General features: G+C 40.1%; 1 protein-coding gene across 2 annotated transcripts in view; it reads left to right on the forward strand.

Annotated features, from left to right (window-relative positions):
• LOC147018766 (voltage-gated potassium channel subunit beta-1-like) overlaps positions 1-24,446 on the forward strand; it is a 127,030-nt gene that overhangs the window by 85,876 nt on the left and 16,708 nt on the right. For both annotated transcript variants that reach the window (XM_085898811.1, XM_085898812.1), the window contains exons 2-3: positions 13,189-13,232; positions 16,861-16,898. In XM_085898811.1, the coding sequence (XP_085754937.1) occupies positions 13,189-13,232; positions 16,861-16,898 (82 nt within the window). The remainder of the gene's footprint in view (positions 1-13,188; positions 13,233-16,860; positions 16,899-24,446) is intronic.

The raw sequence follows: 24,446 nt of genomic DNA on the forward strand, positions 1-24,446 counted from the left end.
TTACCACCAAATTGAGATGTATTTCGTTGGCAAGCATGTTGAGTAGAGCTGAATTCCTGAAACACTTCCAAAGGCCACAGCGTTTTGACAATTGAAAACAAAAAGAAGTTGTGCACTTTTTTTGATAAATTATTTTCGGAATAATTTTTCTTCAATAAATAAATAATAATAACAATTGTCTCCATGTACATTGTACACACCTTTATCTCGTTAGCACCTCTTCATAAACAACATCGCTGAGGAAACGGCGCTTCTTGTTTGTTTCCTCGTCCAGGGCAAGAATGCGGAGGCTGCTGGATCTGCCAACGTCTTGATAAATTTTTAGTTTTAATGGCCAATTATTCAATTAGCGCTGACGTATTTTGCCTTTTCGCACGGAAAAACACAAAGAGAAGAGAAGAGAAAAAACCCGTAATGGCGAACGCGGCTGAGTTTCTCTTCCCCATCGACCACGCCTATGCAGCAACGCTTCCTGTCATTGGCTGATAAAAAAATGGCCGCAGCAAAGGTTCCTGTCATTGGTTGGTAAATAAATGGCCATAACTTGGGAAGCACTCGTCCGATTCATATCAAACCTTGGAAAGGCACATCCTCAGGTCCCCAGCAATATACCTGACAAGTTTCAATTAGATCGGACCAGTGGTTGTCGAGAAACAGCGGTCACAGACACACACACACACACACACACACACACACACACACACACACACACACACACACACACACACACACACACACACACACAGATTGCTGGAATTATAGATAGATGTCTTGGTCTCACGTGTATGATGCATTGAATGGTTTCTGCCACCTAAGCCTAACAGTTCTTCAGAGGCTGGCCTTCTCACTGCCAAAAGCAAATTGAAGAGGCTGATGGGAGAAGAGAAATTCAGAAGGATTTTTGTTTTACCTGGCTCTGAATGCCTCATTACAGGTAGGGCATCTACCAGATTGAGAAGAGCAATTTAGCCAAGCAATCAAGTGTTCATTGTGGTGGTATATGGTGCTTCGGAGGCAAAGGGTGGAGCAGCTCCTTGTGAGCCAACGGCCATCCATATCTGGCGCCCAACTCCGTCTGCGGATGTCCTTCTGCAGTTCGGTTACCTTTTTCTCGGAGGTTGGGGGGCAGGATTTGCATTCCAGCCACCGTAAAATACTTCATTCCACAAAAAAAAAATTTAAAAAAACGCAAAGAAACTGAAAAACAATCAAGCCAAGCTGACTATCTGCCAACTGAATTGATACCGCAGCTTGGTTAATCAGAATTTCACATTATTTGTGTATATTTTGGACTTTCATTCTCAGATATGAAGTCCTGACCGAGACTTCAACGAAATCAAGTCATCATTGGTGAGTTTCACCATCATCAAGTCACCATCATTGGTCAAAATGATTGTTGTGACCCTGCCAGTCAGAATGACAAAATGTGAAAGAGGATTCAGCAGGACGAACATTGTTTTCTCCCCTTTGAGATCACATCTTGTCTGACGAGATGGTCACTTACCTTTGAGCTGTCGAGCTGGATTTGATTTTAAGTTCAACTTTATACTGTTGGATTAGTGCAGTGCCTCTCAGACAGGGTTTTTCATCGCTAAGTTCACCATCCCCCAGGTAAACATTAAGCTACGTGTCCCATCTGCTTGCATCTGTTGGTTGAGATTGAGGAGGATCTTACAGTGTCTTTCACAAAGAGAAAACCAGTTGTCATTGGAACCCTGGTCAAATTCCAAATTCCTCAGACTCAGCCTGCAATGGTGTCCTGAAAATATTTTTGCCTTGAATAATATTGAGGAAGACATTTTGGTTAAAAAAAATCACGTTGGAGGAGGTATCGTCTATGTACAATTTTATAGATGTACGAAGAGGTTTAAATTGGGAAAACACTGAAAAAGAAAGGGAGACATGCAGAGTAGAGGAAATGAGAGAGGGTGTTAGATCTTGGGAAGATGTGGAGAAAAGGAAAAAGGAGAGGGTAGGGTAATGTCTGGTATCCTGCTGTATTAAATATAGCAATTCTCTGTGTGTATGTACTGTATGTGTGTACGTCTGAAAATCATTAAAAAAAAGATGGCTGGCCCATCTTTACCAAATTTTGCATACGTATTGGTGGTACCTAGGGTCAGGTCATGGATACTCCTCCACCCCCTCCTCCTCCCATTGAGGGGTGGAGAGACGACTTATGCTTTTCGTCTGTGCACATCACAGTGCAAGTGGTTTACTGACCCCTGTTGCGGACATGGGGGATTATTAGCCACGACACAAAATATATTTGCCCCACGTCCCCCACTATCCCCCCCCATCCTCGGCTGCTCCCAGAGGGAGTGAGTGTTTCTTTTGTATAAAAAAGTCCATAGAAAGGGGGTACAGTCAATATAAAAGGGTTATTTCTGACTTTTTTGTTCTAAGTATGGACGAGTAGATGTCTTTTGAGATTTGATTACAAATATAAAGAAAGACCAAGTCACGGAGTTGTGCAGGCGGCTGAGGATAATCTTACTTTAATCTCCGATGAAAGCTCCAAATAATTTGACCAACTGATTTGTCTTTAACAGTTCGTTGGAGTCAGGCCAGGTACTGGAAGATTGGAGAGTAGCAAATGTAATACCATGATTTAAGAAAGGATCCAGAGAAGAATTGGGGAACTATAGACCTGTTAGTTTGACTTCAGTTGTGGGGAAGGTGTTGGAAAGGTTAATTAAGGAAGGGATAGGTAAACATTTGAATAATTTCAAATGAATTAAAGGCAGTCAGCACGGATTTACCAAAGGGAGATCATGTTTAACAACTTTATTGGAGTTATATGAAGTCGTATCTGATTGGGTGGATGAGGGAGGTGCAGTGGATGTGGTGTGTATCTTCATTTTCAGAAGGCATTTTATAAGGTACCTCATAAGAGGTTGTTAGCCAAGGTGATCAGGGCTTGCGGAGTGGCTGGTCGAGAGCTAACTGGATTGGAAAGTGGATTCTTGATGGGAAGCAAAGAATGGTTGTGAGTGGGAGTATGTCCAGCTGGGAGGATGTAAGTAGTGGAGTACTTCAGGGATTAGGACTGGCACCATTATTCTTCATAATTTACATCAATGATTTGGATAGTGGGGTTAAGAAGAGTCAGCTTTCTAAATTTGCCAATGACACGAAGGTTGCAGGTAAGGTCTATTGCGAAGAAGGTGGCGATCAGATTCATGAAAGTCTGGATACCTTATTAGATTAAGCAAAAGACTGGCAGATGCAGTTTAACATAAATAAATGTGAGAAGCTGGGGTTGGGTAAGAATAATAAAAATAGAGATTACATGATGCAAGGGGCATTTTTGGAGCCTGCCACACATGAGAAGGTAGATTATGGGGGTGGTAATAGATATGGGGGTAGAGGGAGTAAGTAAACAGTGCAGTGCCAGGCAGCTATAGGTAAGGCTGACATAGCTTTCGGTTACAGGTTATAAATTACAGATTGTAAATTTTAGGTTATAAATTACAAATGAAATGAGGTAGTGTTAACACTGTAAAGGAATTTATTGAGGCCTCATCCAGAATGTTGTGTACCGTTTTGTTTATCAAATCTGAGAAGGGATATAGCTGCCATAGAGAGGATACAGTGTCAAGCAAATCGATTGATCCCAGGGCTAGCTCGTCTAAGCTATGAGGAGCGGTTGAAGGAAATGATTTTATCGTGAGGGTATCAGATACAGATGTTTAAGATAATGAAGGGTGTGAACAAGGGAAGTGAAGTGGAGTTTTTCAGCAAAGTGGACAGTGTTAAGACCAGGGGCCATACATAACTTGAGGATATAGCATAGCATAGCATAAAAAGAGAGAGTTAGGACAGTATTAAGGCAGGGGTCTTTTAGTCAGAAAGTGGTTAATGCATGGAATGGTCTCCCCAGATAGGTCATGGGAACGTTTGAGGTGGATAAAGTTGAAATGAGATTTAGATAGGTACCTGGATGCATTGGAGTTAGAGGGGTATGGTGATATTGGCTTGTGTGGATGGTAGGTTGCTTGTATGTGGATGGGTGATGATACGGGGGTTGAAACGGCACAGAGATGATGGCCCAAATGACCTTCTCCTGTGCCAAAATTCCTTGCGTAACATTTACCCCAATCCTTTCAAATTAATGAAAAATATAATAAATTTGGAGTCATAAATTCCAACAAATTTGTAATACTGACCCAACGTGAGGCCGAGATTCAAACTAAAAGAAACATTTAAATTACTATTTGTGTGATGGACTATCAGTTGTAAGAAATTTGTTGAAATGCATTGTACAGGAAACACAAAACACTTATACTTGCTCTGTTTGGTTTTGGATTAAGTAAAGATGATGATTTACAACAAAAACATTTCTTTCATAACTATTTTAGATGCAAAGCACATTTCCATCTTTATTGGCAGCTGCTAAAAATGTTAATCCTTTCAAGTCACCCAATACTTACACAGAAGAAATTTATGAATCCTTCGTCATGAAATATTGAACAGCGTTATAAAACTTGTTTTTACAAGATGGTTCTGAGATAGCTCAATTACTCATAATATGACAGTTGTCCTTGTAAATCGAGAACACATTTCTTCAGCTGGTTCACATAGACAGTGCTGGCTGTTGTTGCCTCTAATAGGCATGAGGATGTTGGGCACACTTCTAGAGAGCTCAAAACAACATAAAAACAACAATAGCAACACTTAAAAATAGAGGACCAATGGTCCTGTAGCTCACTTGGCTGATTGCCAAAAAGTGGAGTAATGGATGGATCAGATTAAAAAAATAAAAGCTGGATTTAGAATATACCTTTTAGGTCAGGTAGTATTGACATGATTTATGAGGTTTCAGATTTTATTGGAGTTAGACTAAACTTCCCTTGATGACAAGCTGAATTTTCACCAACATGTCTCAACTGTTGTCAGCAGGGCATACCAAATCCTTGGGATTATTAAGAGGACCTTCATCCACCTGAACTGAACTGAACTGAACCCTCTGCTATTTAAGACTCCTTGTTTGTAACCAGCTGGAATATAGTAATTACCTCTGGCACCAGAGGTTCAAAGTAGATGCTGACAAGGTTGAAAGGGTGCAGAGAAGGGCCACCAAACTCATCCCTGGTATTTGTCATCTCAGATAATATCAACAGAGAGGTTAACTGAACTGAACATGTATTCCCTGCTCCACCGGAGAAGAAAAGCGGACTTGATCCTGGTGTACCAGATCTTACACGGAGTGGTTAAACTAAACCAAGATGACTTATTTACCCAACAGCACAACACAAACACCAGAGGACACTCCTTAAGGGTTTTCAAAGAAAGGAGTCACCTAGAAGTCAGGAATAAGTTCTTCCCACATCGAATAGTGAATGATTGGAATAATCTTCCGTAAAGTACTGCAGACGCCTCCTCCATCCAGACTTTCAAAACCAGTCTTGACAAGCATTGATTGGGGGGGGGGGGGGAGATTCAAACTACCTTGAACCCTCACACATGCATTCATATTCATAGTAAAGTTTGCAGGACGCAGTGACTGGGAGCTGCAGGAATATCCTTTATCTCAAATTTTATAATGATGATAATGATGATGTTCATAGTAGTGTAACTCCCTGCTGTCTATGAGCCTTAGTTTTCAAGCTATTGCCCACTTCCGATATAATGATGTCACTTCCTATTGTGTCAAAGTAGCCTTATTTCATAAGATGCAACTCCAAGGTGTCTATTACCAAAATTCACATTTTGCAAGATATTGTCCACTTTCTGTATTAAGATGTCATTGGTGGCAATATTGTGTTACAAATCAGCTTATTTTAATCAAGCATTCCCAAAAGTAGTTAATATCTTTTAAGTTTTGCATTGATTGGTAAAGTAGTTTCAGAGAAGATTAATTTTCAAGGTTTGCCTTTGATCAAATATGGCTGCCAGACCACATGACCAATGATGTCATTGTTATCAAATTTGATTTTATTTCCTATGTTTAGTCTCATATATGTAAAGTTTCATATTGACCAGTTAAGGGGTTTCAGAAAAGGGGATTTTAAAAGGTTTTCTTATGATCCAATATGGCTGCCATGCTATGTGACTGATGACATCATTGTTAACAGACTATGCTTACCTTGGGTAGTTGATCACAAATTTAAAGTTTCACATTGATTGGATCAGCAGTTTGAGAGAAGTAGATTGTTAAAGGATTTCCTGTAATCCAAAATGGTGGCCAAACTAGATCGAAATTCAAGTACTTTTGGGACCTTTAAACCTTACGATGACTGACTTATCGGTGGATGAGGAGGATGCCATGAACAAACTTGAATTCCACCAAACCAAAGATAATTTTAGCCAAGTTTGGTTGCAATCCAATCAGCATTTTTAGAGAAGAAGTTTTCCCACCTTTTGAACAAACTCCCACACTCTCTCCAATCCCTCTCTTCCCTCCAAGTCTTGAAAACAGCTGTTCATCACTATCTCTTATCTTTCCCAATCCAAAACCATGATGTTTTCTACCCTCGCTAATCTACCCCAAACCCACCTCCTTCAAATTCCCTGCTTTCCTTCCGGAAAGTCCCTGTCGTTTAAGGACCTGAAAGTCCCTGTAGTGCCCATTTTGTTAACTCTGTGTACCCTGCCCCATCCCTCTCCCTTCCATAGATCTCCTCTTGTCTCTGGTCCCCACTGTTTTTGCCTTCCCTCTTCTGCCCCTCTTGTCTCCTGCTCCCCTTCTTGTATGTTCTGTGTGTTATCTCTCATATGAGCCTCAACAGTGTGTACAAAAAAGAAAAAAGAAGTGTTTGCGGACAGACAAACTGATGGACGGATGACACGCCATCCCACAAGCTCACCTGAACTATGTTCCAGGGGAGCTAAAATTTTAAAGGAGAAAAATGGCTGCCCAGGAGCCAAGGCTCTGGTCTGACATTTTGGACACTGAGTGGTCTTCATCCAGGCCTGTGCAGCCTTGCAGCCATGTGCTAGGTGTTGAGTATCCACACAAGGGGAAGGGGGCATCACGTATGACTGCTAAATGCAGATGGTGAATCTACTATGATTTTATCTTTACCTTGCTTGTGACATTTGGGGTGTGTGTGTGTGTGTGTGTGTGTGTGTGTGTGTGTGTGTGTGTGTGTGTGTGTGTGTGTGTGTGTGTGTGTGTGTGTGTGTGTGTGTGTCAGTAATGTATGACTCGAGTCCATTTTTGGATGACTTGGACTCAGACTCGGACTCGGCTCTTCAGGATTCGGAATGCCAAGGACTCAGACTTGGCCCGATTCCGGCTCGAGCCTGGCAAAATTTAGTGTACAGCAGAAAGAAAAAAGTAAAATGGTCGTTTGGACCATTCTTTCCATATCGTACAATAACCTTTGAACACAATCCATCATACTAAATTAGCAAAAGAGACGTGAAAATATTTTCTAAATACAGTACATTTTCTAAATAAAGAGGGACTCCATTTATAGTATCAGGAAGAAAAGTCCCAAGGATGTTGGGTCAAGAGGTCATGCAATGATACAAGGCAAGCGGAGAGTTGTTTTGCGAGGGGTTACATGGCGAACATTTAAACAGAGAAAAACAGTGATAGGAGTATATATGAATATTTACTCAGCTGGTTAGATTTCTCAATGTTATACATCATATTTTCTTTATTCCATGTTAGATATAGGGTTCGTTTTGCAGGGTGAAGGTGTTCGGGTTAGGGTTTGGAATTTACTTGCACACTCGATAAACATTAATTTATAAATCATGGTTAGGTTTAGGAATTTACATGTATACCCAATAAGCATTAATTTGTAAATCATGGTTAAGGTTATTTAGGGTTTGAGTTATGTAATAAATCATATCACAGTGTGAAAGGGATTTGTATGAATACAGAAAGTTGTCGGATGTTCCTTTAGGAAAAAAATTAACAAATTAGAGCATAAATAAGGAGCAAATTTCACGATTTTAAACACAATTTACGGATTAGATAAGCCACCAAATCTTCTAAATATGGTTAGAATCGGTTTCCTCAACAGAAAGTAACCCAAAAGTATATGTTTTAATGTGAAATTGATTTCAGATCATTGCTGTTTGGGTGGTTAAATTTTAGGGTTTGGGTTACCTAATTCAGATGCGATAAAAAAAAAATCATATCACAGTGTGAAGGGGATTTGTATGAGTACAGAAAGTGGTTGGTTGTTCCTGCAGCAAAAAAAAATTAGAGCATAAATATGGAGAAAAACTGAAGATTTTAAACACGATTTACGGATTCAATAAGCTACTGAATAATCCAAATATGGTCAGAATCGGATTCCTCAACAGAAAATAACCCAAAAAGTCTTTTAAAATAAAAATAAATCTTTAAAAACAATTTTTTTAATTTGTTCCTTGCAATCTGGAGTTGCTAATCTCTTTTTGAAGTTTGCTGCATTTTTTTTGTGACGTAATACTTCGATGTCAAACATCTTTATTAATCTCACAGAGAGATGGAAGTTAACATGTCAGATCACATTTATCTCTTCTTGCCAAAAATATAATAATTTGTTCCTTTCATGTTTGATCCAAGGATGTTTTTATCGTTTTCTTTTAAAGTGGTATGGAATGTTTGACAATTTGCTCAAATGTTTTCCTTTTTTTAAGCCATTGAAAGCACTGAAATGTCTTGTTTATTACCTGCCACGGTTAATATATGTCTCCCATCTCTCTTATTGCCAAAAATGTAACATTTGTTGACTCTAAAGCACTAAAGCACATTCCACTTTTTGTCATTTTGCTCTTCCATAGTCTTGAAAATTGTATATAAAGTAGGATATAAATATAAAAAGAGACAGTGGACAAATCAATACAGAATATCATCTTTGAACCTGGGGTCATAATATCAAGAGGCAAGTGCTCACATGGCAACAGAAAACAGGCCAACCAAAAATCATGTTCCTCTGAAGATAAGAGTTCAAAGATACAATTTTATGTTAGGTCGTTTCACTTGTCTCATTTTGAAATGTTGAGTTTATTTTCTGCTACGGCTCTTTTCATTCCTTCTACTGCTCCTCTTGAAGGTTTTGTTGATGTTCTGGTTGCTTTTTTTGTCATCTAATCTCACTAATGCTGCTTATCCTTCTTTCTATTTCTCTTCTAAGGCTTCTGCTTTTATTGGCATGGCCCCTGCTGTATGTGCTGCATGTTGCTTCTGTTACTGCTGTGCATTGCATCACTGCATTCTCAGTTTCCCCTCCCTGCACACCGCACATGGAGTTGCTGGCACCCACCAGCAGGCGACCTCTCGCCGTTGCTCGATGTCCCATGTCCTGAAACGCTATCCGGACCACCTACCACCCACAGATAAGCTATAATTGTACCATATCTTCATCCTAGCTACTGTACAGAAACACCCCCTCCCATCCCGTGGCCCAGAGATGCATTAACTCACATGTTTGGCAGTGAAGAGGGAGCTGGAGGGGTAAAGACAGCTGCACATAATGAGCACAGTTTACAGGATTAATTTGCTATTTCACATTTGGCAATTCCATGATATACAGAGGACTCTCATCTTACCTTCAATATTTCTTTAATCCATTATCTATGTTTAACAGACGCTTAAATAAGCAAATTAGTGCAGTGTTCACCGCAGCGTCGGCGCTTTAATTGTTTGGAATTTAAAGGTCATTCTGTGGATTTCTATCCAATGTGATTAAACAGCATCAGGGATAGTAATCCAATTATGGACAACCACACATCCAGCTTGATCAAAGTGATGGCAAGCAACTAACCACATAATCTACCAATATTTTTTTCAATTAGGGGGATTTCATTGATGCTTCCCTCACATTGGTAGCATTTTAGTGCCCATCCCAAGTTACGCTTAAGGTTAATTGCTAAGTGTGGACTGGTACCAGCAGGATTTGCCAGCAGGTTGCTTTAACTCTGAAGGTCACCACAGTGTGCATGTTGGGATTGTCACAACAGTCCATTTGTGACAAATGGGAATGTGCCTGAGACTAGCTTAGATGCCATACACTTGTGCCTCACACCAAAAACTATTCCATTCCAATAAATTTGACCATTTTGAGGTATTCTGAGCCATGAACAGAGCTGACCACTTCTATTTCCTCATTGTGCTGTGAATAACGTGATTGCATAACCGTGCGCATGCGTGATGAGCTGGTGCAGGCCTATTCCCAAGGATGGCATAGTTCTTCTGAGTTTGTTCTTTGCACTACCCTGCATTTCCGACTGTGGTCCTTCATTTTGCATCCACACAAAGTTCAGCTTTCATGTTTTATCCCAACATTGCTTCACAGAACATTCATGCACTTGGATAACAACTGCACTGAAATGCAAATGAACACCTTTTCTTTCCTGGAACTTTACTCACTGCAGTTCAACCTGTTTGATATTGTTGCAGTTCTCCAAAACCGCATGCCTCTAAGGCAATGGCACCAAACATGCAGTGATCCCCAGGCAGTTATTTCATGAGTCTTCGTGCAGTTAGACCTTCCCCTCATATCTAGTGGGTTAATGGGACGAAGTGCGTTGCGTGGGTCTAATAGAGAGGTCAAATAACTATATCTCTATCTTCTATTCTGATTTCTATTCCAACCCTTACCTTTTAGCCATGGTACAAATCAAGCAAGCAAGCAAACACACCACAATATGAATGGCAAACACACCACGCAGCCTCCCGTGAGAGAATCAACAAAATAACAAACACTGTACGGCACACGCATGGCACGCCATTATTTCATTCAAATCTGGGTGCCAATTTCTAATGGCATCTTACCTTGCTCACCAAAAACTCACCACCTCGACCACCAACACCTCCCGCACATGGGAAAAATATTCCCGCACCTCGTTGTACTTCTGTATCGATACAATTCGCCACTAAACAGAGGCGTGCTCTATGGCTCAAGGTACTCAGACCGCATGATGTGCGGAAGAGCAATGGACGTTAGTAGCACCAACCGCATCTCACTGGGGATGTCCAAGGTGGGCAGGCGGGATTGATATGACTCTCGTCCAATCGCCAGAACACGACAAGATTGGTGGCAAATGGGGGGGGGGGGGGGTTCGCCAGAAGAGCAATCCGGGAGTTTGGAACAGGAGCTCCGGACTGTGTCATGCCGGATGTGCGAATGAGACCGCTTCCGGCCCCGGAAGCCTGGCGGGGCGTGGCTGTGGCGTGGCTGCTAGGGCCCAATAGAGAAGCGGGATTCGGGTCACAGCATGTCGCTTTGGGTTGTCACCCCACCCTTCACCCTGGGCTTATAAAAGGCGGATCGCGGAGCCGCTCGCCCTCTGATTCGCCTCTCTGCTTCGACCTCTTCTTCACTGCTCCTCGTTGCATCTGCCCATGCCATCCCTACATATGGAGTTCTGCCATACGCCATGACACTGCACAATACTCCGACTCTGGAATATGGAGGGTGACTCTGGAAAATCCTCTTTATCTCTTCAGAACAACCCTCATCCTTCAGAAAAACAGGCAGCAACCTCTTCCCTCTCTACAGACCTTGATAAAATCACAAACTGGTCAAACATGTGGAATGAGTCTTTTAATCCGAAGAAATCATATTTTTTTTCTTTTTCTTTCTCTCTCTCTCTCTCTCTCTCTCTCTCTCTCTCTCTCTCTCTCTCTCTCTCTCTCTCTCTCTCTCTCTCTCTCTCTCTCTCTCTCTCTCTCTCTCTCTCCCTCTCTCTCTCTCTCTCTCTCTTTCCACCCCTCTATCTCGTCCCCTTTGGACGCACAAAGAGCATCCTACTGACTTGCAATCACAGTTTCCTCTGGCACGACATCGCACCCCCTATATTGCACTACATCACACATCCTACTCCTGACACCAAAGTGTTGCGGACTCAGGGGTCTTGGGCGAGAAGACCATAAGGGGGGAAGCTACCTCGGGTTTCCACCAGACTCTCCGGAATCGCAGGCTGTTGCACACAAATAACTTTGTGACGCGGTGGGTCATTAATCGACCATGGATGCCAATAACTCGACCACGTGACTTGGGTCCTCCATCTAATAAATACCATTTACCTCATGGTCACATGATCTAATTACTGGGGTACACGCCCTCAGTACGCCTTGTTCAAACCGGATCAGATGCAGCCGAGCATAACTGCCCACGGACGTACCGGCTTGAAAAACAGATCATTGGGGGATAACGTCCTGGCTGGGCTTGGATACGAACCATGCTGGACCAAAAAACCCAATTTACTGTTCCACATACCTTTCCTCGCTTGATTGTAAATAAATGCTTGTGTAGAAATGTTCCCAGCTCATTTTCATCTTTTCCTTCATTGATCCAGCATGGTTCGTATCCTCGCCTCGCCGGGACATTATCCCCCAACAATCTGTTTTTCTAGCCAATACGTTATTCAGCAGTTACATTCGGCTGCATCTAATCTGGTAAAGTAATCCAGTTTGAACAAGGCATACTGAGGGAATGTCCCCCGGTAATTAGATCATGTGACCATTAGATAAACAGTATTTATTAGACAGAGGACCCTATGTCACGTGGTGGAGTTATTGACGTTCACGGTCGATTAGCAACCCGCCACATCACAAACTTATTCATGTGCGACGGCCTGCGATTCTGGAGTGGCTGGTGGGAACCCGAGGGAGCTTCCCCCCTTGTGGACTTCTCGCCGCCGACCCCCGGGTCAGCAACAATATCTTCTGCCCAAAACTCTAGCACGTATTAAATCTCGAAAGAACACTTAGACAGGGGATTCACTGCATCCGCAACTTTGTCTTCCTCAGTCCCACAAGGGGCTGGGAGCATGATGACATCACTCCAGAGGATGAAATGGGAAAGAGTCACTTAAATGTTGATTGCCCTTCATATATGAAGAAGGCCATTCACATGAAACAAGTAAACTACCTGATTAATTTGTTTATAGTGCAGAAACTGTTGGGATACTTCAAGGACCTGGTTGAAGGTGCAGGTGTCTTTCCGGAAAGCATGATTTAAGCGAAGCAGCCAGTTCTTCAGATGGTCCACAACAGGAACAGTTTGTGGTGTGAGCCATTAATATCCAAATCATAAATATTGCTGCCTTCATTTAGATTTGAACCTGCCATACTATGTTATGTACTTGTTTATCATCGGCCTGGCATCTACCTTATTTCTGACATTTGCAACATTGATGTGCCTGTTGTTCTGTTGTGCATAGATGGTCCTGAAGTAGAGCTCACACTCATGCAATGTCATCCTTCACTGAAGTTGGCATTTTTTGTACTGCCCACAGGAACCTTGGAAGATCTGGCCTCAGAGTATCATGTCTTGGACTGGGTAAGCCTGGATTGTACTGCAGTACTTTCTGTATTGAAACTCTTATGACCGGCACATTGTCTACATGCATTATTAGATTAAAGCATTTCAATAAGGGGCCATATGTCTATCGTGTATGCACAGGGTGGTGTAGTGGGCCAAATTTAGAAAAGGAAGAGAAAGGTTGGCATGGAATTTGGAAGTTTAATCATGATGGAGTTACTGGAAGAAAGTGTGCATCCTGAAGTTTTTAGGGAGGGTTGGAGGATTTACAGAGTAGAGTGAGCAACATCGGAGAAGAGGCACAAAAAAAGAGACTACAAACCTGCCTGCGCTGTGAAAGCTTGTGATTCGGCCTCATCATGATAAATTCCAATAATACCGAGAGCTTTCAACTCCACATGATCCAGGCGAGACAATTATGTGATGCTGGGGTACGAGCACTAAGGGGAGAGCAGTAGTACTCCATTGAGTGACATACAAAGGCTATCTAGGCTGTGAGTAGGCATGATTTTCCAATTAAAGACTTGGATTGATGGAGGATGCCCAGTCTCCTGCTGGCTTTGGAGACCAGCTTTGCTGCATGGTTGGCCCAGGAGAAGTCATGGCTGATGGTGAAGCCAATAAGTTCAAGAGATTGAACATCTTCCAGTGGAAGACCATGGAAAAAGATATGTGGGTGAGTTTCATTTTCCTTCCAGAGTGACAGGCTGAGACAGTGATTTTTCCCAGATTAAAGGACATGTTCCATTTATCAGACCAGCATCTAATCAATTCCAGATCAGCAGAAAGTGATGCAGCTGCAGTCTGCCTCGCAGTGGGATGGGACATTGTGGTATAATCCAATATAAAGTCATCTGCACAAAATAGAGGATTCTCCAGAGTATCAGAGAGGTCGTTTATGTAGATGAGGAACAAGACTGGGCCCAACACACTGGCTTGAGGTACTCCAGTCTCGAGGGCGAAAAAATAGATGGAGACCGACAGACAAGGGATGGGGTGGCGATGAGAAGTATGGGAAAACGCAAAGGGTGGACAAGATGGATAGAGGCAAAAAAAAAAAAAATTGAGTGGGAGGGAAGGGGAGTGGGATGGGGGTGGTTTAACAGGTGTAGAAAATTTAATGGTTTTTGATGGGGGATGATCTGAGATAGTAGTGAATAGCGGTCTTGAAGACCTGGAGGGAAGAATGAGATTGAAGACAATGTGGAAGTTGGTTCCACAGGTGGGAAAAAAGAGGAACAAAGAACTGGAGGTGAGCAGTGATTCTGTATTTTGAGAGTGTGAACTCTGCATATACCTGGGGGGGGGGGGACAAAGCATAGAGAGGGCAGAGGGTGTAAGAGCAGAAAGGAGGCAGAAGAAGACAGGAACCACTGACCTGTCAGTGATGGCGAAGTGAGAGGCCCATATAATCAGCAAGGTGTGAGACAGGGGATACAACTCAGAGTGGAAAGCAATATTCCATCAAGCTGTGGATGAAAGCTATGTGTCCAGTTGTGTCAAGAAAGGACTTTGCACGATGGAGGGTGCTCAGTCAGCTACTGGCTTTGGAAGCCAACTTTGAAAAGTGGCTTGCCCATGAGAGATCATGGCTGAGAGTGAGACCCAAGAGTTTGAGTGACTGCATTTCTTTGAGAGGGTTGTTGAGAAAGTGGATGGAAGGGTTTGTAATATGTTCCTTTTGGAACAGGAGAAAAAAAGAGAGAGAAAGAGAGAAAGAGAGAAAGAGAGAAAGAGAGAAAGAGAGAAAGAGAGAAAGAGAGAAAGAGAGAAAGAGAGAAAGAGAGAAAGAGAGAGAGAGAGAAAGAGAGAAAGAGAGAAAGAGAGAAAGAGAGAGAGAGAACAAGAGAGAGAGAGAGAGAGAGAGAGAGAGAGAGAGAGAGAGAGAGAGAGAGAGAGAGAGAGAGAGAGAGAGAGAGAGAGAGAGAGAGAGAGAGAGAGAGAGAGAGAGAGAAAAAGAAAAAGAAAAAAAAAATGATTTCTTCGGATTAAAAGACTCATTCCACATGTTTGACCAGTTTGTGATTTTATCAAGGTCTGTAGAGAGGGAAGAGGTTGCTGCCTGTTTTTCTGAAGGATGAGGGTTGTTCTGAAGAGATAAAGAGGATTTTCCAGAGTCACCCTCCATATTCCAGAGTCGGAGTATTGTGCAGTGTCATGGCGTATGGCAGAACTCCATATGTAGGGATGGCATGGGAAAAAAATGGCTGCCCCTTCAAATGTGTACAAAATAATACCCTTAAAAACCATTACAGAGTGAAGTCATAAGCATTTAAGAGTAATACTTTTATTCTCAAACGTTTTCATACCCGACAACAATGAAAAATACACTAAAACACATGACTAAAGTAAGTCCCCGGGCACAACGGATCGTACGAAATTTTGTCGTGGTCGACCCATAAAATATTTGTCATGGCCAGATCTTGCAACATGCCCGAAATCTATTTTGAGTGGTCACAAGGGCTACGACACATTAAAGATGGTTTGGTGATGGGGACGCGACAGAAAAAAAAGATATGTCGTGGTTATGTCGTGGGTGTGTCGCAAGTCAGTCGTTCGACAGTCATGGGACCATCCTGAGTTGACGGGCATTGTCGGGGGGCTGTTTTTCACGTGATCAGGTCGTGGTTCACTCGTGGGATGCGCGTGCGACAGTCGTGCGACTGTCACAAGACTGTCGCACTACAGTCGTGGGTCACTCATGGGAGGCTCGCGCATCCGTCTCCCGACTATATAACGTAGGACAGACTCACGACAGCCACAATACATCGATACCACAAAAAATCGTCGAGCAAAAAAGGTGCATGTCCAATTTTGCCTCACGATGGCAAGTCGATGCCACGATGCTCAAAATTTTGTAGGACTGTCTTGCGACGACCCCCGATGACCCACGAATTGCCCAAATTTTCTGTCGTGTCATGGCACAAATGCATCGTGGGTTCGTTGTGACCAAGCCTTAACAGATCGAGAGAACACAAAATTGCCGATTTGTTCATCCTCAGAAATGTTGATAATTGTCATCCTGCCCAGCATAATAATGGCTGAAGCAATTACAATGATTCCAATGGAAGGAAGCGCCATTCTCTCTTGGGTATTGCATCAGTACCATAACAATTATTTTCTTTTAAATTCTCCAAGAGTGTAAAACCAGACTGCGTTGTCATGCCAATGTGATGCCATGCATTGTCATGCCAATGTGATGTCATTCCTTCCTACCTTGTTTGGGTTTTTTGGGAGATTCCATCCATACATGTTTTTTCGTTTTTCTAAAATGTTTTTTTCTGACCTGTAAGAAATCATTTAATAAGGGAATGGAGGGATGAAAGGTAACAGTTAAATGCCGATGTTCCCCGAAGCGTGTATATGAGGCAACTTAAAGAATTTTGAGGAGTTTAAATATTGATGTTTAAGAATATGTTGTTGGTGAGCTCATTTACCATAAATTGCTGCCTGTAAAAACCTGGCTTTGATCGATGCAGTTGATGGATCTTTCCTTGTGTTAAACTCATGTCAGGTGTTAAAGCGATTCCTGTATCTTAATGGTAATGTACATACAGTAACACAAAGGAAATGTCAATCAATTTATCATGGCCATTATTGTTTGGAATCTATTCAAACTGTTCAAAACCCTGTTGTTGTTTTCCAGGAACATGGGTGACATTTGGAAGTCAAATCAATGAAGAGGTATGGGCCGTGAAGACGAGAGATACTTTAAACATAATTAACGTCACACCACTTGAAATTAGGTTTAAAAACGTTTCAATACTTACCATTGTATTCCCATGGCTTGACCTCAGATTTATTACTTTTGAAGCTATATCCATATTACTTCTGCAAAATGGCAGAATTTTGACCACTCCTTGTGTTTGAACCATACATTTCTCGTCATTCAAACCTTTTACACCTTTTCTCTTATCTTGCTGTTTAAAGAGCATATTTACTTGAGATGTTCTGTATGACTAAGGATGGGATGAAAATTCCTGAATGCAAAAAATAGGACTTCTCAAACAACAAATTATGGGGATTGGGACCAAAAAATGAATTTGCAATTTCCTATCACCCATCCTTTTGTGACAACTGAGTCTTTTTATTTTAACTAACCAAATTGTTTCACTAAAATGACAATATCCTTTCCCCCACCCCTACCCCTTCTCATTCGTATCCTTAAAAATAATTTATTGATCCTTACCTGCCGACTTGTCCCAGCTAGTTGTGTCCTTCTAATTTCTCTGCTTAGATACAATTTGCTTATCTAATGGTTTTTTTAACCTGGTCCAATATCATTACTTGGGCTGGCAGCTTTCAACTGAGAGATATGTACCCAGGAGATATGTGCACTTACCTCTGAGCTGTGTAGCCTCGGTTCGAATCTCGGCCAAGCTATAAATTCCCATCTTGGTGTTTCGTCCTCAGGGTGAGGCAGCAATGTGTGTGTCGTCCCCTGTGTGGATGTGAACCTAGGTATCCCATCTGCAAACATTAGTTGGTGGATGTTAAAAATCCCATAGTGTCTTTCACAAAAAGGAAGCAAGTTATCACTTTATATATCAAGTTATAGTGTTATATCACATCAAGTTATAGTGGGTATGGGAACGAAGATGTGTGATCACTCGTGAAATTAAAACTAAGGATTGTGCTTCTCATCTTATTTAATATGGGATAAAATGTCTTTGTATTGACCTTTATTAATTATTTTCATGTTCACCAACTGGTCTAAAATGGCTGATGCTTCATTAAAACGATTGTTGTTTCCAGCCTTTTTACTACCTAACAGCAATAACAATCTATTAACTAATTGTGATTGGTCATTTGGAAGAAAACTAACACCTGAACCAAGCCTACTTAAAGGCTCAATAATTTGTTTCTCATTTTCATTCTTCTTTCTTCTTCCAGCATCACTAACCCCATAATTAAGCGAGTTTAGCAAATCAATATATACTCTGTCATCCTCATTTTTCATGTTCAACGGCTCAATGAAATAATCTGAAATTTGATTCTTGGCTACAATGTAATAGCCATCTTTTGTAAGAAGAAACATTAATCTGGGGTTAATTTAACAGGTGGTCAGCCAGAACTCAAGAACTTCAATTCATAATTAAATATCAATACCTTTTCCTTCACAAGATAGAATATTGCTGGTTGTTCTGTTGGAATGAGACCCACTATGGTTTTTGAATCTGTTGAATATTCATTGTTTTGGAGAGCATTCACAACATAATCAGGGGGTTGATTCAACTCTTCCAGTTGTTGAAATAATCCTTCATCATCATATTCTAATTCTCCTATATCCTCTTGTTCTTGCTCTATCATTTAATTTAAAAACCTTAACATTTGAAGGTTTTTTTTAGGGGTGTTGTCTGTCATAGGAACTGTAGACATTTGTTGGGGAGTTTTTTTAAAAGTGGTTAAATTTTTTTTCTTGTTTTCTTTCAAATGCTTCTTCACCCATTAGTTTCTGTCTGCATTTCTTCTTTATGTCTCCATGTTGTTTTACAACTTTTGAAACTAACTTTTGAAGCTCCTTCAACCTTCTTGCTTGTTCTTTCGCATCCATTTATTTATTGAAAAATATAATTAGTATCTCATCTTGTTTCGCAACAATATATTTATATCTTCCAGTCGTGTGTTTCATATACTCCTCAAATTATTTTTTACTCCACAATGGAGAACAACTGTCTCTCCAAAAAATATACATATCTGTTGAATTTAACTTGAATAAAATAAAAGTATTAGCATTATTTCTTGTCTAGCGACGAGGGAGTTGAAAGTATAATTGACAAAGATAAATACAATTACAAGAAGAATGCCTCCCCTCTTGTGTAATAGCTATCTATAACCACTTGGTTTCTCTCATTAATACAATCATCAAAGATAACGAGATTCGTTTTTTTATTTATCTCAATCTTGGGGTGAAGGGATATCATCCGTATTATCACTAAGAATACAAGTTATAGGTTTTGATTTATTTTACATTTCTGTGAATCACAAAATAGATGTATTATATCTTAAATGTTATAATCATTTTGTTTGTTTTGAAGTTTAAATAAACCAATTATGTCTTATTTTTGAAGACCTGCATTAAAACCATGTGTGAGTCATTGATACTCAGGTTGAAAACTTGACTTTGTGAGAATTATTAAATTATCAAAATCTAAAAAGTTGGGAGTAAGGAGCATCTTCAAAAGCAGGCAGGTTTTTCCACATCTGCTTGAACCAACTATGACACATCTTAATTAATTTGGAAGACTTTTATGGTTGTTAAATTTTATCTTATTTTCCCAAATGGGTAAAAAATCATTAATTTATATATTTAGAAAATATATTATTGAAATTCTTATAGGCTTTTTTTTTAGAAACTCTTTGTTTTATCCCGAGTCCAGGTTTAATTTCAAGATAATCCATTATTTTATTGATACAATATGTTGTGTTCATATTTTCCTGAAAATGACAATCGTGAATAATATATATCATCAATCCATGAAACATTACCTTCATTTGTTCAGTCTCTTCTCTTGTAATAAAAGGTATATTATCACCCTTATACTTAACATTCATTTCTCTTACTAATCTTGTAAAGTAATTCATTTTTGGTGTAATTTTGAAACAGTTATGTTCCTTTTTATGTTTTTTATTTTCATTAATTAGAACATAATCACAGAATATACATTGTTTATGGGCTTTTGACTCTGTGTTTAATCCCACTCTATCACATGCAGGATAATTCTCAAATTTGTCATATGGAGAGTTAGGGAATTTAAGAGACTCAAGATCCAGTATACTATTTATATTTATATCGTAAAATTTTACTTCAAATAAAATTCATCTTTGGTACTTTCATCGGTACTGTCATGATCATCTATAAAACCACTTTCATAACTATCGTTTGAACACAAACTCTCGGTATCCTAACTGTTTTCTGTTCCAATAGAGATACTATCATCACTATGATGATCTTCAAAATCTTCACTTGAATAATGACTCATATTTAATTACGAGTAAAAACATTACCATCTCTGTCCATTTTTTTTTTTTTCATTAACAGATTCAACTACTACATTTTTTTATATTGAAGGTAATTTTAAAATGGTACCTAACTACAACTGGACGAAATGTCATTTCACCTGAGATATTTACATCTCTCATTTCTTCAAGATTTACATATTTATGGTTATTAAGAAAAACACAAATTTCTCAACATTTACTACTAACTAATAGTTTTATCCTCTTTAGCCATTTCCTCAGTAAAAAGGGTTTTCTTTTTTTAACACTTTTACAACTTTCATTACCTCTTCTAGTTTACTCTAGATCTCAAGAAGTAAGGGTGAAACTTTTGTGAGGACAACTTTAATTGATGTTTTCCCATTGAGGGAAAATGCTCTTCCTTGAAATGAAATTGAGGCACTCATATTATTTTTCATAATAGGTTTTATCCAGAAGTTATTAAAATCATCTTTGTTCAATTTAACATTAGAGGAATATATTTCACTATCCTTTATAAAAGGAGAGATTGATTAAAATTTGTCTTTGGTGTTTTGAAATATTGTATTTATTAAGTAAAAAAAATTCACGACAATCTTAACATGGTGTTCTGGAGGTTCCCAGACGAGATCATTGAGAGAGTAATATCATTTCATACGAGGTCAGAAGAGGTGTTTGGAGAAAGAACAACAAGATCTATTGTTTGTTAATATACTAGATGGAGATACAAGTAGTCAGAGAATGAAGTTGTTTGAAAAATTGAGGAGTAAAAGAATATTTGTTGGTTCACTGGCAGAGTGGAAAAGAGAGATCTCACAATTCCTCTATTTCAATGTTTCAAGAAAGGAGAAAGGAGAGCGGGGAGGTATTAGGGAATCATAAGAAGAGAGCCCTTTGTTGAGGTTAATTCCCCCCTCCCCCTCCAAAGGGAAGAGGGAGAAGAGTCTCGGTTTTAGGTGCTCTCGAGGGGCTAGTCAGTATTTTTCTCTTTCACTTACATGTCAAATTTGGGATGCTCTAGAAGCCCCAAAGGGGAGAGGGAGAAGAGTCTTGGTTTTGGGTGATCTAAAGGTGCTCCAGAAGTGTGAGTCAGTATTTTTCCCATTCACTTACATGTAAAATTTGGGAAGCTCTTGAAGTCCCATTTCCCTTCTACTTGTGCGCTACTATCATTAATTCAGAACGCCTCATTTGAGCTACTCGGGACATCGCGGGACTTCGACCTCCCGCCGTGACAAGCTCGATGTTAGTTGAGCCATCAACGCCACACTATTATGTTTGACTGCCGGACAAGTAGACAGAGAAAAAAACAACACTATCTTATTCCTCTATCTTATTCCTGTATCTTATACAAATTCAGAGCCAAGTACTGCTATACTACAGTTTGTTTTCAGATTCATGTTCCAATTTGTGTTCAAAATATAACATTCAATTCAAATTAAATTGTTCCTTGATCATAAACTGACGTTTCTCAACTGACAGACAGACAGACAAAGTGAACCAATTGCTTAACCCCGCATTCTGCTTTGCACAAGGGACCCTTTTGCCAGCACTCGCTGATGGACATTAAATATCCCAGTGTCTTTCAATGAAGAGTATGTGAGATATCAGAGGCACCATGGTCAAATTCCAAATTCCTGCACTTAGCAAGCTCCACAAAGTCCAACTGCCAAGTTTGAGCTATGGCACTCCTGTGACATAGAGCGCTAGTTTGTACACATAATTTCCATATGACGTTTCATACACGTCATTTCTGGTGTGAGACGGCATTTGGTTGGCAATATGCTGGTTTGCTTAAAACGGGCTCATGTTTCTCCTGCGCGTTTTTGAACTCGTTAGTCAAACATTGATCATCAACAACACTCGGACAGAGATTTATCCAAGCATTATTGACACAACCTTATCACCCACCATTGGCCAATGGCAGAGCATCAAATGTGATCGGGATAAGTCACAGTTCAACAACATGTAATCTCTTCTTCCTTAATGTAAATAGCTCTCTCTGTCTTGTCTTCCTTTTCTTCACAAGTAATACTCATCATCAATAGATCTATTCTAGCCTCTCTACACTGAAACCTCTTGATATTAGTTCTATGGTTTCCATAATAAGGATGCTGCAATTTAATGCATTGTTGCTTTTTGCTTGTTTGAAAGCGGCCTTCCATTTGGAAATTTGTTCAGGTTTTGAACATTGTTTATTACAAATATTATCGCTTTCTCTTGTCTCATTTTCTGACAAATCCTGACTACCCTGGGCTCATCTTGGTATAATTTTGCCTGAACCTGTACATTCGTTCCCTTTGCATTTGTTGATCTCTGGGGAAGAGCTTGGAGAAATATATGTTCCCTCCTGCATCATTGCCACAAAGTACTCTATGCAATTCCATGGTGGCATATTCTGTTTGTTCTGTCTATATACCTATGCCAGATTGTCCCAGCATGAACAGCCTTAGAATTATAACTAACTGTTAAACACTGACATTGTGCTGGCTGACCTATTGAAGTTCTGGTATCACCTGTAAGGATGTGTGTGATTGAAGATGCACCTTAGTGTAACTGCTAAAAAAAATTAAAAGAGAGGCTTCATGGAAATACTTGCTTTGGGATATTTTCTGACCTATTACTCCTTGTCCATCCCAAGCACTTTGTTCAAGATGCACAGCTCACTTGACAGAATTACTTGGCAACCACCCTTTGTTGCTATCATTTAACGATGCACATATCCTTGTTCTTTTTTTTCATGTTTATTTGACTCTGTGCCTGCTTTGGTTAGCTCTGGCAGTTGTGGTTGTACGTTCTCTTTTCTCAGTAGCATGTGACTGCAATGGCATCTTGGTGGTGCTTTTATCTATATTGCTAGATCAACTAGACCTAACTACTGGCCATTACACCACAAATGATAGTCACTTAGCTCCGTAATCTGTCAGGCAAAGAGTGAGTGCTGACCACCTTTCTGTCTGAATTTTCAACCCTTCCCCTCCCCACCCCCACTATTTTCTCCAAACCTCTTTCTGAAATTATCAGATGACCTTGAGCATTGTACTCTTTCTCCAGGATTCTTGCACTCTGCATTTGTTGGTAAATCACTAACTCTGCACTCTGCAATCACTAAAACCATAACCTTTTGGCATGACGGAATGTAAACGATTCTGGATGTTTCACTGGCTTACAGCAAACATTTTTCAATTATCTCCCATGACACAAAAGCATCCAGGCCACATCGCTCCCTTCCACCAAAAATTAAGTTGTAACAGTGATGTAAAGCTCTTACTGCAGAATGGGGAAAACCACTTTGAAGTCCCCCTCTGTGCAGGCACTGGTGAACACTGAAAAACCCAGCACAAAACAAAATTGCAGTGGAATTGCCTTCCATGAATGGTACAACAATGAGGTGGAATTTGTGATCCTAAAGTAGCAATCACAAAATCAGCCATCCCTATTACTCCCCTGTGTGAATGACAAACATTTAACAGAAAATTTTTTTTGGTGATGTTGGACTTCCCTTTTCGTCTTGTGTGCTCTTGCAACCAAAGTCATTTTGCCAAATGATGTCCAGTATTACTGGAAAACTTAGATCTGCTTTCATCATATTTTACCAGCATATTCATCATTAGGTTCAGCCAATTTTTAAGAGTAACAATTGGCACCTGCCTACCCTGTTTTCTCCTTTGAAATCAGAACTGGAACTGTTTTAGTTAATAGGAAAACGCAGGGAGTGTGATAGATGTAAACAGCAGGGAGAAAGAGAAACAAGCGAACACATTTGTGATTAAAATATAAAAGTCTTGATTGTGATTTAAACAAGTGGAAGAGTGGTTGGTGGTTCAACTATATTGAACAACTATATTGGTGGTTCAAAGTTAACCTAGTTACGTACACTTTTTGATCTTAAAAGTTAACCTGCATGAGATGCTTGCATTTCTGGAATTGTTCTTGAATGGTTTAACCCTAACTAAACTGGGCGATTTTGAGCTCTCCTTGACTCGGGGGAGGGCGGAGGAGGGACTACGTAGCTTTTCTGATGAACTTGTAAAATTTGCATGCGCATATGTTATCATGCAATGTACACGATGGTGTTATAAATTTCTTCATAATATGTTAATTTTTCTAATTATTACCTCATTAATTATGCAATATGCTAATTTTATCCATGTTTCAGACATATCTACAATTCTGGTCATTGTATGCATGGGATTGCATGAAAAATGTATGAGATAAAAAATAATGTTTCTCAAAATGGAAATCTATGATGTT

The sequence above is a fragment of the Eptatretus burgeri genome, chromosome 10 (assembly GCF_056783735.1).
Source record: "Eptatretus burgeri isolate ZD-2024b chromosome 10, Ebu_testis_v1, whole genome shotgun sequence".
Classification (NCBI taxonomy): domain Eukaryota; kingdom Metazoa; phylum Chordata; class Myxini; order Myxiniformes; family Myxinidae; genus Eptatretus; species Eptatretus burgeri.